Here is a 14,914-nt window from a genome sequence, read left to right on the forward strand (position 1 = left end):
CTTATACAGTCTACCGGATGCATCACGATATCAATTATATTGTGTAGTATAATTATTGAGCATCTTTACAAATATTGTAGAAAAAGTAATAGTTCTTTTTAAAATAATTTAAAACTTTTACATAAGAAAATAAAAATTTTATTAAAAAAGTAAAGCAAAAAATTTTTTACTTAGAGGAAATAACTGTATTTTTTAATTTTATTATATAATATATTAATTATATACTATATAAAAAACTAGGGTAAATTAAATTGATTATAGGTTAAACTTTCGTTTAAAAAAGTTTTAAAATTCTCTTTTAAAATTATCTAAAGATTTTATTATCTATTTAAATCTCTAGAGATTAATTTATTGAATTTTTAAGTTTTTATCATTCCTATCACAAGGACTATAGTTAACTTGAAAATAATTATTTTTGCTTTGATTTGACGTTATATAATATGTAGCTGAAAGAATAACACGAAATATTTAGAAAATTTTATGTATTTCAACCCTGTTTCGCATGTCGAAATAGCTGTTGGCTATCGAGCGCAGAGATTACAATGCATCGAGTCGTTGTAACACGATCGGATAGTTCTGTAATCTCTCGCATATATTTCAACGGCAAATAAATAGTTGGAAATTGTGATTTAAAGACAACACAGAAAGCGGTTGAATAATGTAATAAAAAAAACTATCAAAAAAATGTAGCAAACTCTAGACAAATATATGTGCGCAAATTAACAACTTGAATAAAAAAATTTTATTTAAAAAAATTAAAAAAATTATGTAATTTATATATAAATCACATTTATAACATATTATATAAATCACATAATTTAATATGAATTTAATATTAATTAATCATATAATTTATATATATATATATATATATATATATATATATAATAATTTGTATTAATATATTATATAAATTACATTATATGTTATTAATATATATTAATGTATTATATTTATATTTATATATATTATGTAGAGATTATTATTATTATTTAAGTTGTTAAAGTTTTTATTGTATAAAAAAAGGCTATAAAATTAGAAATAAAATTAAAAAACTTTTTAATAATGAAAAAGAAAAGAATTAAAAATCTATCTAAGGTGATGTCTTTTTTAAATTATACAATATTTCTTTTATTATTTTTTTTTTCAATTAAAGTATTGTATATAATAAATTTTGCGCTTGCAGTGATACCGCAATCGTTTTATACTACAAAAATAATCCGCGACGAGTGGTAAATTCTCTACAAAATTAAAGTGAGCTTTCGGAAAAAAGATGTAACTCTGTGAAAAAGAGAGAAAGAGATGTGTATCTACAAGATTTCATTCCGAGACTTTCCAGTCTCTTCTAACTAAAAGTCCTGTCGCGCTTTTTCCTATCTTTTTTTCGCTCTTCTTTCCTTCGGTGAACAGCCGAAAGTTGTATATGGGTGGCAACGAGCTTCATTAAATAAGCTGGCAACTTTTGTCTAGCTTTTGAATAAGATAGTAAATTGGGCAAACTTATCCGAACAATCAACAAGCGTATCAATGTCGCAGAAATTGCAAGAGCATTTTTTATTTACATCAATAGAGAAAGAGAGAAAGAGAGAGAGAGAGAGAGAATGAAAGAGATAGTTTTAGAGAAAAAATGTTAAAATTCTGAATTTTCACGATAATTATAATGATACGCGATGAAACGAGAGCGATAAGCCACGAAGAGAGGTATTTCGAGAAAATTATATGAATACGACGAGCTATAATCTCGAGGTTATAACGAAGTAGTTCGCAACTATAGTAAAACTTCAAAAGCGAGCCTTTGATATGGAACAAATTATCGCGCATCGCATCCTCATTTAAGAAGTTAAAAATGTATTCTACTGAAAATTGCAGTTTTCTCTTTTCGAGTGTGCTGAATTATTGTTGAAATACGAATTTGGCAGTCTAAATGCACAGAAATATTAATGATGACACACGTGTGTGTGTGTGTGTGTGTGTGTTAAAAATTTATATAATAATAAATTATATCATATAAATGTTAATTAACTTCATAAACGTTACTACTCGAAAATATAATTTAAGATATGTAATTGTATATTTAATAATCAATTTTTTTATATTTTAATATATCTAAAATAAAAAGAAAACGATATATTCGGAGAAGTAATGTAATAATTATTATGCATCATTTCTAATATAAAAAAATTAATTTTAATACTATTCTAAGTTGCATGATATGTACAATATTATTTAACTACATACGTAACGTTTAACTTCTCCTAACACTATCGATTTCATTGTTTGCCTTTCTATATTGTTTTAATCAATTCTACATGGAAATCAATTGCTATCATAGTAAAAAAAAAAGAAAAAAAAGTTTCCCTGCGATCAATAACTGATAAGAAAAAAATGTTCGATAAAATGTATTAGCAATTTCATTAATACATGCAAATTGCCGTGAATTATATAGTAAATTAAACCGAGTAAAAATAAATCATGTGAAAATAGCTGCACGGGATGCACAAAATCGTGAAAAAAACATGAGGATTCTTTCATACGAGATTTTTGATAGGAACCATTGTCGCGGAAACGTGAAGTGCGATCTTAATGCGCGAAAATCGCGTAAACAACTCCGTCAAAGTTGGCCAATTTATGCGTTTCGTTGTATTTGCAGTATACAATGTGCCATCCATAAATAAATGATATTCAAACGATCAATTTTCACGCGTTAGGAAATTCGCAATTAATCGGCATCAAAATCTGTAAGCAAGAAAAAACTTGCTTGTTTTTTATTCTGAATTGAGGACAAAGTATAATAGTGTACGCGCAGATCATAGATTATTAATTTAGCTCAAATTAAAATAGTAAAGCGCTTATCGCGCACGTGATAAATATTAATCTCTTCCGTTAAATCTCGTTAAACTCCCTATTAATTCGATGATACGTTATCTACAATAAAATTAGCGATATTCTAATTTGGAATTTTGCTAACTGTACGATTTATTTTAAGGCTCTTCTCGAGGTCAGGATTTAACGGCTAATGCGGGAAGACAAGAGAAGCTAAAATAGACTTAGAAATAACTCGGCAAAAATCGATTCGTGACCATTATTTTCCCACTTGAGATTTGACTGCAGAATCATCTGATCCCCGCGTATTTTTACCCTCCGCCGATGGCAGGAAAGAGAGTTGCGGAGATTTAGCCGTCATTCTCCTACTCCTCAAGAGAGTCTAAGAATGCTCCGGTCCATATATCACTCGGAGATACGACGAGTTACTTTAAAAATGCACGTACGTAATGCATGATCAGGGCTGGGCGGATTCGCTGCTTGACCTTTGCCACTCGCAATTATGTAATCGCAGTTTAATTTAGTCGATAAGTCTCTCGCAGAATTATTTAAATTACAAATTTTATATGCATCCTACACTCGTTCCGGAAATTTTTGGAGATACAACAATTAACCAAAATATATACGACTATCTTTTTCGCGAATTAATATTTTTACCGATTTCGAGATTTACTTTTTACGAGATAAAAATCATTTAAAATGTAGCTCAAGTTTTGCTGATGTTTGAGACAAGGGAATTAAAAATATCGCAAGAGTTGACGTGTATTAAAAAAGATGTCTTTTCCGCACGATTAGATTTGCCTCATAATTGAACTTTTCGTCAATAAACTCTTTCACTTCGACCATCATACATCTTGATTCTCTCGTGCGCGAAACAATAAAAATATTTAAATCAGTTGGTCGAAACTTTACGACGGGGTGTAAAAATTGAACGTTTATATACATTTAGAGTATGCGCTCCCGAAAGAAACTTCGGTTACTTAATACGCGCATAAACTTATCTCGAATGGACTTCGTCTGTACGTCAGAAAAGTGCGGTGCTTATTTATCTACGTGAAAGCTCTAAAAAAAATCGCATTTCATGTCTCGTAAAAATGCTCATATTTTTGCAAAATAATTTTTCACGTTGCGAGAGTGATAAGAATTTGTTTGCTAAATTTAATTTATTATAAAAATCTACTAAATAAATAGAAAATAATTTAGTTTAAAAAGTACATATATGTGCTTTAGAAAGAGAGAGAAAATAGCGGTTAAAATGTATATCTTTTTAGGAATTGATATTAAAATAGCAACTGAAATCGTCCGGTCGGCAACCTTTTACGAATTGACAGTAGCCTATATGTACATACAGGACGACAGGATTATAGGGGTACTGTTGGTCACCCCATCGATTCAATAAGTGATAAATATGACCACCGTACTCGATACGTAAGCCACACGTAATATCCTCTCTCCGCGATGCCAATACCGGTTTATATCATAATTTTTTCATCTTTTAAGATGGCGGCGCGAGTAGAATCAGGTCATAATAGGATTTCTGCTCGAGGGAAGGATACTACTACGGAACTTTACTATATACCGCCAATGGTTCCTACAAAACGAGAATGAGGATGAAAGAGGGTAGAGGAGACACGGGGAGAGGGGAACGAGAGCGGATGAGAGATGAGCTTTATTAATGTTACCGTGCGAGCATTTTTCCGAGTGTAATATACGAAAATATAGTCGTCTGTAAACAATTTTGCCATTTTTTGTCATCATTTTTCCACTTGCATAGAATTAAACGCGATGCAATTAATGAACGCGTGAACGCGTTAATGATATTAATTTTAAAACAAGATCATTATTATATCAAAAAACAAAAACTAATTTTTTGTAGCAAAATCAAGATAAAAATAGTCGGCAAAATAATTTATTTACACATGTTACATACATATCATACAAGGAAATTTTTTCTCTTCCTATTCTTCTTTTTTTCGAAACAGATTCAACATATAATAATACAATCATTTTTATTATTTTCTCAATTATTTAATTATGACAACGAACTATCTTCTCAATATTGTTTTCTTAAAAGCGCGATAAATTCACAGCAATTTAATTAATGAATAAATTATCATCTTATAATTAATTCTTCATGATATTAATTATTAATAAAGTTTAGACATATATTTTCTATTATTTTAATATCAAGTATTAATACATGATATTGATATAACGAATATATAAAAATATAAACGATAATTAATAATTGATTGATTTGAAATAATTTATATAAAAAAATCTCTTTTTTGCGATAAAATATTTATCGGAGGGATTTTATATTAGATTATTATTATTTTTTTCAAATAGTATAACATCACAATATGATTATATAAAATTAATATGGAATCAATAGAAATATGGATAGAAAGGCCATCAAAAATTAAAATAAAATTGACATTTATAAAAATAAATACAATTACTAATCATATTATATACAGGATGTTTTACTAATTCCATAATACGTCACTTTCTAAGAAACTATTATAAATATCGCCATAATGTTTTTTTTTTATTTTATTGAATAAAAGACTCTTTTATATTATATAGTAGAACAAGTTTTATTATATAATAAAATAAATTTTTATTATTTTTAGAGAAACAAGAGAAGGATAATTAAAATTTTTATACATTAATAATTATACCAGAACATAATTTTAATTCTTCGTTTATATTTTTATATTCTCATTATCTAATGTATTTCATATATATATATATGTGTATGAATGTGAATCTATATATATATATATATATATATATATATATATATATGGAAATATAATCTTCATAAATTCTTCAAATTAAAATAAAAAATAAAAACTCACCAGCACGATGCACAGCAGCGAAGTCGTAGCAAACAATGCATAGCTGATTCCTAAAATATAAATATCCAAATTAAAGGAAAATGTTTGATATAATTAATGTTTAATATAATTAACACTGTAGAAAATAATTATTATAGTTAGAGTTTAATTAAATATTTAATTTAATAAAAAACAAGCACGTATAGACAAGAAATAAATCAGTAATTAGTTTCATAAATAACGATTAAGAAATTAAATAAATTATAAATTCTGCTTACCTTACGTTGCTTCGCCGTTGTCTCTTCGGGCCTCTTCCTCTACCCTTGTTTGTCTGTCATAACATTCATATGATTCTCACTCGCGAAAACATGATTAATTATAATTGCACATACGCTAATCACAAGAATACGGCATTCTCGATCACTTTATTATATTACGAAAACAACAAAGCCGAAGCTATGAATTTGAAAATTGCTCGATCAAATGCACATCGTTCATATATAGTCCGCATTTTGAAACGATATTATGACGTATACAAATAATTATACGAATTAAAATTAGAGCTAATATAACATTCGAAACATCGTCATTCTGCCGATAGATAAAGTAAATTTATGCGAAACACATGTTTCAATAAATATACACCGAAATTTTTGCCGGATTTATGTTACGCAATTAACAAGATACAAAGTTAATTATCACTATATTTTCTAATAAATGTGTCGCGACGCCCGCCCGATTCGAAGCCGAATTCGTCCCACGTCTGCCAGGTTTTATCACTGATCGAATAAATCGAGAATATTGGCAAGTTTACTCCGATACCATGCTACGCGAATCGAATTAATGGCCAATTAAGACGCGATGGATCGTCGGAAAATATGTAATTGAAATACAGTATTTTACGCACAATTGATTTTCAACATACATCCCGTGAAATTTGCGCATTATTAATAAAACGGTCGATATCACATTACTACTCATTATTTAAATCACTCGGCGATCTGCGTATTACTCCGCACTCTTACAATGACGAGCAAATTCGATTTCGATGAAAAATTTCAAGAATGCGATATATATCCGAGCTTCGTTAAAGAGACAATTAGCGTCAATAAACGCTGTAGAAATGAAAATTTGTAATTCTCATTCTTTGTCATTCGATTTCTACATGAACTTGAATTAGTCGAGCGAAATAATCGTGCTTCGATAAGTAACTGTCGCCTCGATACGCTTACGAGTCGTGTCAATCGCGAGAGTTGATTAAAATCGCGCACATTCACTGATAATCTGTACTTGTTCACACGTAAAATAATTGCGTATTCTTAAAGAATAACGCAAAGACGCGTACAACCGCTCAGCTGTCGATCTACTGACTACTGACTCGACCGTGCCAATGTCAACAGGACGAAGCCGCGTATCCTACCAATACACACACACACACACACACTCTCTCTCTCTACGCCGCCAAAACAAAAACAATACTGCGCATACCTCAGTGTTGATACCTCGCCACCGTGTAAAATATTTAACGAAATATATAACAATAGACACAGTAATGTTTCGCCTTATTATTAACATTATGAAACAGACGTCGGCAGATCGGCGGATCGGCAGGTATGTCAAATACTTATATTATTCTGTTTCTCGCAGCTTCAAATTAATGTCGATAAGTAGATTATCGGATATAACATAATTATAAGTCGTAATTTATTGACAATCAAATCATTGTTAATTTAACAACGCATTTCTCAGAACACAATAAAAATTTTCTCTATTATTTTTGCTTGTTTATGAGTCACGATTTATAAAAAAAAGATGATAGAAATAATTGCAGTTGTAATTTATTCAATCAAATCATTGAAGTTAACGACGCATTTCTCAGAACGTTAAAAACCTTTTTCCTTATTTTTGCTTGTTTATGAGTCGCTATGTATCAAAAAAATGATAGAAATAATTACATGTAAAACACTTGTATGTATGTGTGTTGAATTTATTGTAAATATAAAAAATGCAAAATGAAAAATTTTCTCGATATTACAAATTTTCTCGATATACATACATATATGTGTGATATTATATATAAAATATATAGAATACATCTCGTGTATAACGTTATATAACATTTATATAATATTTTAACGTACTTTTAGAAATTAATAAGAGCCGAAAATTTTATAAAAATTTCAAAGACAATAAAAGTTTTCCAAAAAATATAACATTTAAATTTTTATTCAAGAAAAATGAGTAAATAATTTACGACTAACACAGATAAAAACTATTATTAATTAATATCAGTTAATTATTTAGCTAATATTTACAATAAGAAATTAAAAAAATGATGTAATATAAGCTGAGCAGGGAAATCAATATCACTTATGAAAATCAATATATAGCAAATTACAGATTAATAATATAAATATTATTTAAATTATATAAACATTATAAATATGTTATTTGAGTTTTATTGGTTTTTTAATTCTATTGAATATTAATTCGTGGATCAATTTTAATCACAATTATACTTCGAAAATTATTATGATTTCAATATTATCATATTATAATTTTCGACTTTCATTTTATCACTAGAATATATATGAAATTAAAATACTGTGACAATTTTTTATGCGAAACATCTTGTATATACGAATAACAAAAGATAATGTATTTAAGACGTATATCCAATAAAAATATAATACATAGCGTTATCCGAAAGAATAGGCCATGTATTTTGTAAAATAATAATCGTATCCATTTTCTGCCAATTTTATGACACTCTGTATGGTAAAATACAATATAATTCCCACGCGATTGTAGCAGATGTTTTCTCTCTATTCACGTTAAAAATAAAACAATAAACAATCAACGAGATGGAATTCTCTCGTTAGCCGTGCTATGTTTTGTAGAAATGTCAGCAGGTAAATTTGGACAAATTTACTCGGAACGTCGCTCGCAGGAAATAAGATCATTTTGCTCTCGGGAAATAGAAAACGAGACAAGGCAAGAAGGGGAGAAGCGCTGACGATAAATTAAATCTGCTTTTAAGAGTATTTACTTTACCGCTGGAAACGCTCATTAATGTCGATTGTGGGGGGATTCATTCTCATACGTTGCATTCTACACACGTCGCGATGTAGTTTGCCAATAGCGATGCGGTAAACTCTTGAAACCGACTGAGGAAATCAATCCGCATCTCGATCTCACGTAACAAACGAACTGAATTAAACGAACGTGGATCGTATTTACTACAACCGAAAGCGCTTTTGATATATTTTTGTGGATATAACGAAATGATATCGGAAAAAATGTAAAAGGATAAATTGATAAAGAGAATAAATCGTACAAAATAAATAGCAAATAATCGGTCTCTAAAATTAAGATCGTGCGCGGAATAAAAATACAAATTCAACAAAACAAGAACGACAACGGCAACAAGAGTTGCCGATGATGCATCATCTATCGGAAGCGTAATTTTCACGTGAACCGCGTCGCGTAGGCATAATGTCGGCCATTGTGAATTGTCGCGCGCGAACTTTACCGTACTCTTGTACACGACCATCGACGACGACGACGATAATGCGAAACAAAGCGAGGACAGACATATTGCTGGTCGTAGCATTAGTTTTAGCTCATTGAGAGCCGGAGAGCAATCACTAGGTGACAATTTACGCATCGGCGTTATCTGTCGAGCAGAAGGCAGAGAGAAACATCTGTGTTAATTCATTCGACGACGACGACAAAGTGCTCGCTTTCCAAGGTATACACCCACGATTTGCCATTGTATTCGTCAATTAGTCCCATTTGTCGTGAGACACCGGGACGTCTATCGATAATAGTCTACGCGGGTCGAATATAATTCGTCTTGCTGCAATTGACCGCCCCCGGAGATTACGATCGTTATCTACATATACAGAAGAACTTACAAGGGGAGAAGATATATCTCTTGAATATTCCCTCTCCTGTTCCTCTCGGATTTGTGTGTATGAAGACACGAGGATGCCTCCTCCAAATATACTCGACTACTGGTGATTAGTTACAGTTATAAGCTCCAAGAGTTAAAGTTGCGCGACTTGGCGTATTTCAAGATTTATGCGTCTAAAGATGTAGGAAGAAGGAGAGAGAAAAAGATGTATATATACGCGTTTAGAAACGTTCGCGTGAGAGCTCCCGGTACCCAAAAGGTCTAAGGAATCTATCCCGGTTATTCGAACCTCGAAAACTCGCAGAACGCACATTATATATATAATATTATATTATATAATCTGCATCTTACACATTATAATATAATAGCGTTTGCATAATTTACGCATTCGCTAAACGGTGAAAAGTTCAGCTCTCTTTCCCCCTGTTTTTCTCTTTCTTTCGAAGCCAACAAGAGATCCGACAGCTTGTGAAGAGATGCAGCGAGTAAATTTACTATATCCTATATTAGATGCGAGCGTGATGTAAACTCTCGGTAACGAGAGAGAGAATTCGCGAGAATTTCCAACAGCTTCTCCCGCGCCGAAGGCTGCGTCGCGATGCGCGAAACTCTTTCGTTCCAATCAACGAGCGATTTTACGCGCACTTTAATCGCTTAATTGTTCGCAAATAATTGCGTACGAGCCGTTTCTTCAACTAAACGCAGGCACAATTTCGAAACATTATAAATTTCAGCGGAGCGCGACTACAAATTGGCGCGGTGTATTCAAGCAAGATTTTCGAAACAGTACACATTTAAATACATTTAAAATATATAGGATGTTTCTTAATAAATCCGAAAAATTTTAGATGATTCTTTGTCGAAAATTAAGGGGGATTTTTCATATAAACATATACTCCTACATCCCTCCCTGAAGTTACACTCCTCCAAAAATGGGAGTAAAAATTAGGTTTTTATTTTTCTCTCAAATTTGGAACAAGTTAAAGAAATGAAATTAGGTGGATATTTTCTACTGGTAAAAAGGTTATTTATTAATATTTTTTCAGGCTCCCGTATTGTTCGAAGAGAATGAAACTAGCAATCCTTATTCAATTTTTTATTAGAACTTTTTAACGTTTATATGAAAAAACCCCCTTAATTTTCGACAAAGAATCATCTCCTAAAATTTTTCGCACTTATTAAGAAACACCCTGTATATCTACAGTAGTAACTTGAAATCTCCACAGAGATTCAGTGTATTAATTATAATGATGTATTAGATATTTTGTAATTATGATGAAAATAATATGGAGACTTTTATAGATTTATCGAATTGCCAAAGTGCAAACGACGGAAGAGATTAATATCTTAATTCTTACTCTATCTAAAATGTGTTTTTCTGTTTGCTTTTTAAATTAAAAAGTACATTTTTATAAATAGCATAAAACACATTGCAAACCATGTAAAATAAATTTATAATTTGTTATAATTATAAAGCTTTTTTTAGAGAATTATTATATACGACAAGATTTATTTAAATATGTTACAAATAAATTCAATATAATTCTCAGATTATTTACGAAGTTAATACGTTTTCTTTCAAATGTCAAGATATACGAAGAATTAGTTTATTAAGATCATCAAGTTTATTAAGATCATAATATTCGATTTCATGCCATATATATATCGTTTTATTTTCAAATTGAAAGCAACGAGTGCGAGTGAATCACGCTCGAGAAACTGTAAACAGAGAGCTTGCGTCGCGAAACACAAGAAATCGAGCCCCTCTTACCTTGCAATGGGTGCAGTTGTGGATGACGGAGTATGGCTGGGCGCAATCGTAGCGCGCCAGTACCTCCTCGAACTCGCAATGCAGCCTCGCGGCCAGGGCATCGACAATCAACAGCTTGTCCAGGGTATCGGCGCATTTCCGGCTGCCGTTTAGCACCTCGAGCAGGCCGTCCTTGCCCGGCGCCAGGGCGTTGACCACCGCTTGCTCGCAGCAATGCCGCAGACGCAGCTTGCTCACGAACTGATATCGATCGTTTAAGGAAAGATTTGACGTACTCCGACCAGAATCGTCCCCACAGATCTTCTCCTTGTGCGACTCCTCGAGATATAAAAGGCACTGTTCCCGGGCAGTCCGTACACCCTCCTCCTTCTTTTTCTCTTTGCCAACCCCATCCTCGACCCCTGTTCTCGTCGTTGTCGTCGTCGTCTTCGTCCTCGCGCCGCTGATGCCCGCTCTCTTGATCATATCTTTCTCATCCTTACATTGCATCGGACAGTACTTAGGCACCTCCGGTGGACCGCAACTACCCTGAAGGTCGGCCGGCGCTGGTCCCGCCAGATCGCAGGCCGACAGCCAAGGATTCAACTGGTTCACCTCCCAGGTGTATATTGTTTTGTCGGGAAGCGCTGACTGAGGCTCCTCTTCTCGATTCGATTGCTCTCGCTTTTTTTTCCTCCCCGGCTGCTGCTGTTGCTGTTGCTGCTGCGGCTGGTGATGACGATAACGCTCGTTATCGGTATTATAATCGCTACCCTGAACGTATTGTTGCGATTGCTGGTGCTGGTGTTGCATGGTGACCGTCGACGACGAATACGATGCGTCTGGCGGCGAGGCGTTCCCTCGCTGCGCGGGATTCTTGGTGTGCGCGAGGGTCGGATTCTGCGTGAAGGTCGAGGTAAAGTGAGCCGAGGGACTGGTCGAGCACAGCAGGGGCCACGCCAGAAGATATAGCATAAATAGCAGCAACTTGTAATAACTCCTGCGCGTACGCGGCTTCTCCCCTGTTCCTCCTCCTCTCCTCCTAGTAATTGGCTTTTGGAACCAGGCAGTGTTATCGCTACGTCTCCATCTATTTTCCTCTCTTCGTCCATGCCTGTCAAACTCCTCGTCCACTGTCGGGTGCTCGCAACCGTAATTATCGATGCGTTCCAACGACGAGGATGGCGATGCCCACTGATGATCACTCTTAGGCACACCATGATTAATCGCATCCACTTCCGCGCAGATGTAGTCCTCGCGAGATGCGTTTTCTTTCGCGTCTCTGCGTTTTTGTTCGTTACTCGAAACACTAACACGCGCGTCGTCGTCGTCGTCGTCGTCGTCGTCATTGTCATTTCTATTTTCGGTATGCTCGTCGCGATCCCCTTCGGGTCCACCGTGAATCCTCTTTCGCTCGAAACGCACTCTTTCTTCGTCGTCACCGTTGTCGTCGTCTCTGTCATCGCTATAGGCAGTGTAAGCAAGCACGTTGACAAAAGAAACGGCCGAGGCAGCCACGTCGGGCCTTTCCTCGGGGATCGGTCCTCCCTCCCGTCTTCTCCGTGCCGTTCCTCTTGCTCTTCGAGCGGAACGCGGGACTCGTCGTTGCAGCGACGAACGGTCGACGCGGAGAATGCGCGTTCGCGCGAGCGGCGCGCCGGCAAGGACGACGCCGACGTCGGTGTCGCCGTCGTAATCATTCTCGTCCTCGTGATCCTCGTGGCAATCGCGCGTGCGCGCGTGCACCACGCCGCGCGAAGCGGAATCGCGAGGGACGCGAAAGGCAGTGGCAATTCCGGCTTCCTCGTTATCGGGGCCGTCGCGATGTCGGGCCTCGTCGCAGTATCGCGCAGCGAATACGCTATCGTTGCCGAGGACGCGATCGCGAGTCGATCCGGAGAACGATCTGGAGGACGCGGCGCGAACGAACCGTACGCGCTCGACGAACGAGGCCGACAATGACGACGATGATGACCGCAATAGCTGCCGCTTCTTCTTTTCCCTTTTCCATTTTTTCGACGTGGGTGGTCCCGTGAGTCCGAACGGATCGAGCCGCATGGGCGCCAGGAGATGATCGGGGACGCTAACGTCCCCGACGTCCCGTTGTCGCGCTCCTCCCCGTCGACGCTCCTCGGCGCGCACGTTCGGAGCCGTACGATGCAACGTGCTTTGCCTTCCTCCACCAACGACCGATCTTGTCGCTGCCGCCTCCTGCTTGTCGGTATCGCGCACGCCGGCCGACGACGACGATGATGACGATGGTGACGCGGACTCGCGGTGGACTCGCGGCGTGGATGATCCGTATTGCGGCCGGGCTGCTGCAGGAGGCCCCGCATCGCTGCCACCAAGGCTGAGACCCGCCTCTCGACACGCTCTTCGTTCCCCGATTCTCGACTCCTCGTGCTTCCGGGACGCCGCTCGCGACGCGGCCTGCAACGTTGCTACCGTTACTTCCGCTATATCCGCTGAGACGCGATACTCTGACGCACCGTGACCGATTCCGAGACGACTTCGCTTTCGAATGTTTCCTCGGAGGTATCCCGGAAGAAATACTCGAGAGCCACTCGATAATTCGCGCCAAATCCTTGTCGTTTTCCTTCTCCACCGCGCAGCGACACGCGTCGACGCCTTCCTGGACGGGTAATCGGGTCTCGACGTCTCTCCGCTCTCGATCGGAAAAACACTCCGTTTCCTCTCTCGCCGTTCGCGTCTCTCGTCTTTGCGGTGGACGAATTCGCGCCACGGTAACCCTCGTCGTCCACTCTGTCCCTTTGTCGGCAAGCGTCCGTTCACCGGAGTATTCCCGCTGTTCGATGATGTCAGCCCCGCTCGTACGTATCCCGGACCAGTTGCCCAGGTACCTGCCTGAGCGATCCGGGTTGGCGGGGCCCTTAGAAGTTCCCCTGGACCAGCGTACCACGGCCAACCGAGACAGCGATAGTCGCGGCTGCTGCGGTGGTTGCGGCGGCAACGACGACGACACCGGCCGCCGCCGCGAGGAGTTCCCTCGACGGCGACAGCAGCAACAGCAACGCAACGCGCTCGTAGTAATAGTCCACCACCTCCGCTTTCGCTTCTTCTTCCTGCCGCGCCACCTGCACCTTCTCCCGCACCACCACCTCGTGTCGCTCGCCGGTCTCGCGATTTCTCCTCCCCCTGTTGCTGCTGCTGCTGTTGCTGCTGCTGTCCCCGCTGTGCCAGGTGTTGTGTGCCACTTCCGGGTGAGCGCGACGACGCCGGCGGCAGCGGCAGCTCTCGACGCGCGCGACGACGTTGCGTGTATCGAGGTCGACCTGATGCGAAAGCACCTGAACAACAGCCGCTTCGTCGTCGTCGTAGTCCCCCTGCCGAGGCTCGCGAGCTCCCAGTACGGGGTACCGAGGTTCATGCTGCATCCTGAACTCCCGGCTACGTACCCTCCTCCTCCTCCTCTTCCTTCTCCTAGCACCCCCTGCTGCTGCTTGTCGTCGCCGATGATCACGGCCGGTGGCGGCACGACAGCACGCACCACCACGACGACGACGACGACGACGACGACGACGACGACAACGACGACGACGACGACGACGACGACGACAACGA

The 14,914-nt window shown here is 37.5% G+C and overlaps 1 protein-coding gene across 1 annotated transcript in view; it reads right to left on the reverse strand.

The window, feature by feature from the left end:
* The window catches only part of Mid1 (calcium-permeable channel component Mid1), a 76,365-nt gene extending 62,975 nt beyond the window's left edge, over positions 1 to 13,390 (reverse strand). Inside the window, exon 1 of the mRNA XM_083102870.1 lies at positions 11,354 to 13,390. Coding sequence (XP_082958996.1) covers positions 11,354 to 13,390 — 2,037 coding nt within the window. The remainder of the gene's footprint in view (positions 1 to 11,353) is intronic.
* Between the last annotated feature and the right edge of the window lie 1,524 nt (positions 13,391 to 14,914).

Source organism: Camponotus vicinus, unplaced genomic scaffold (genome assembly GCF_025532165.1).
Source record: "Camponotus vicinus isolate PSW18456_S1 unplaced genomic scaffold, iyCamVici1.0 SCAF_6, whole genome shotgun sequence".
NCBI classification, from domain to species: Eukaryota; Metazoa; Arthropoda; class Insecta; order Hymenoptera; family Formicidae; genus Camponotus; species Camponotus vicinus.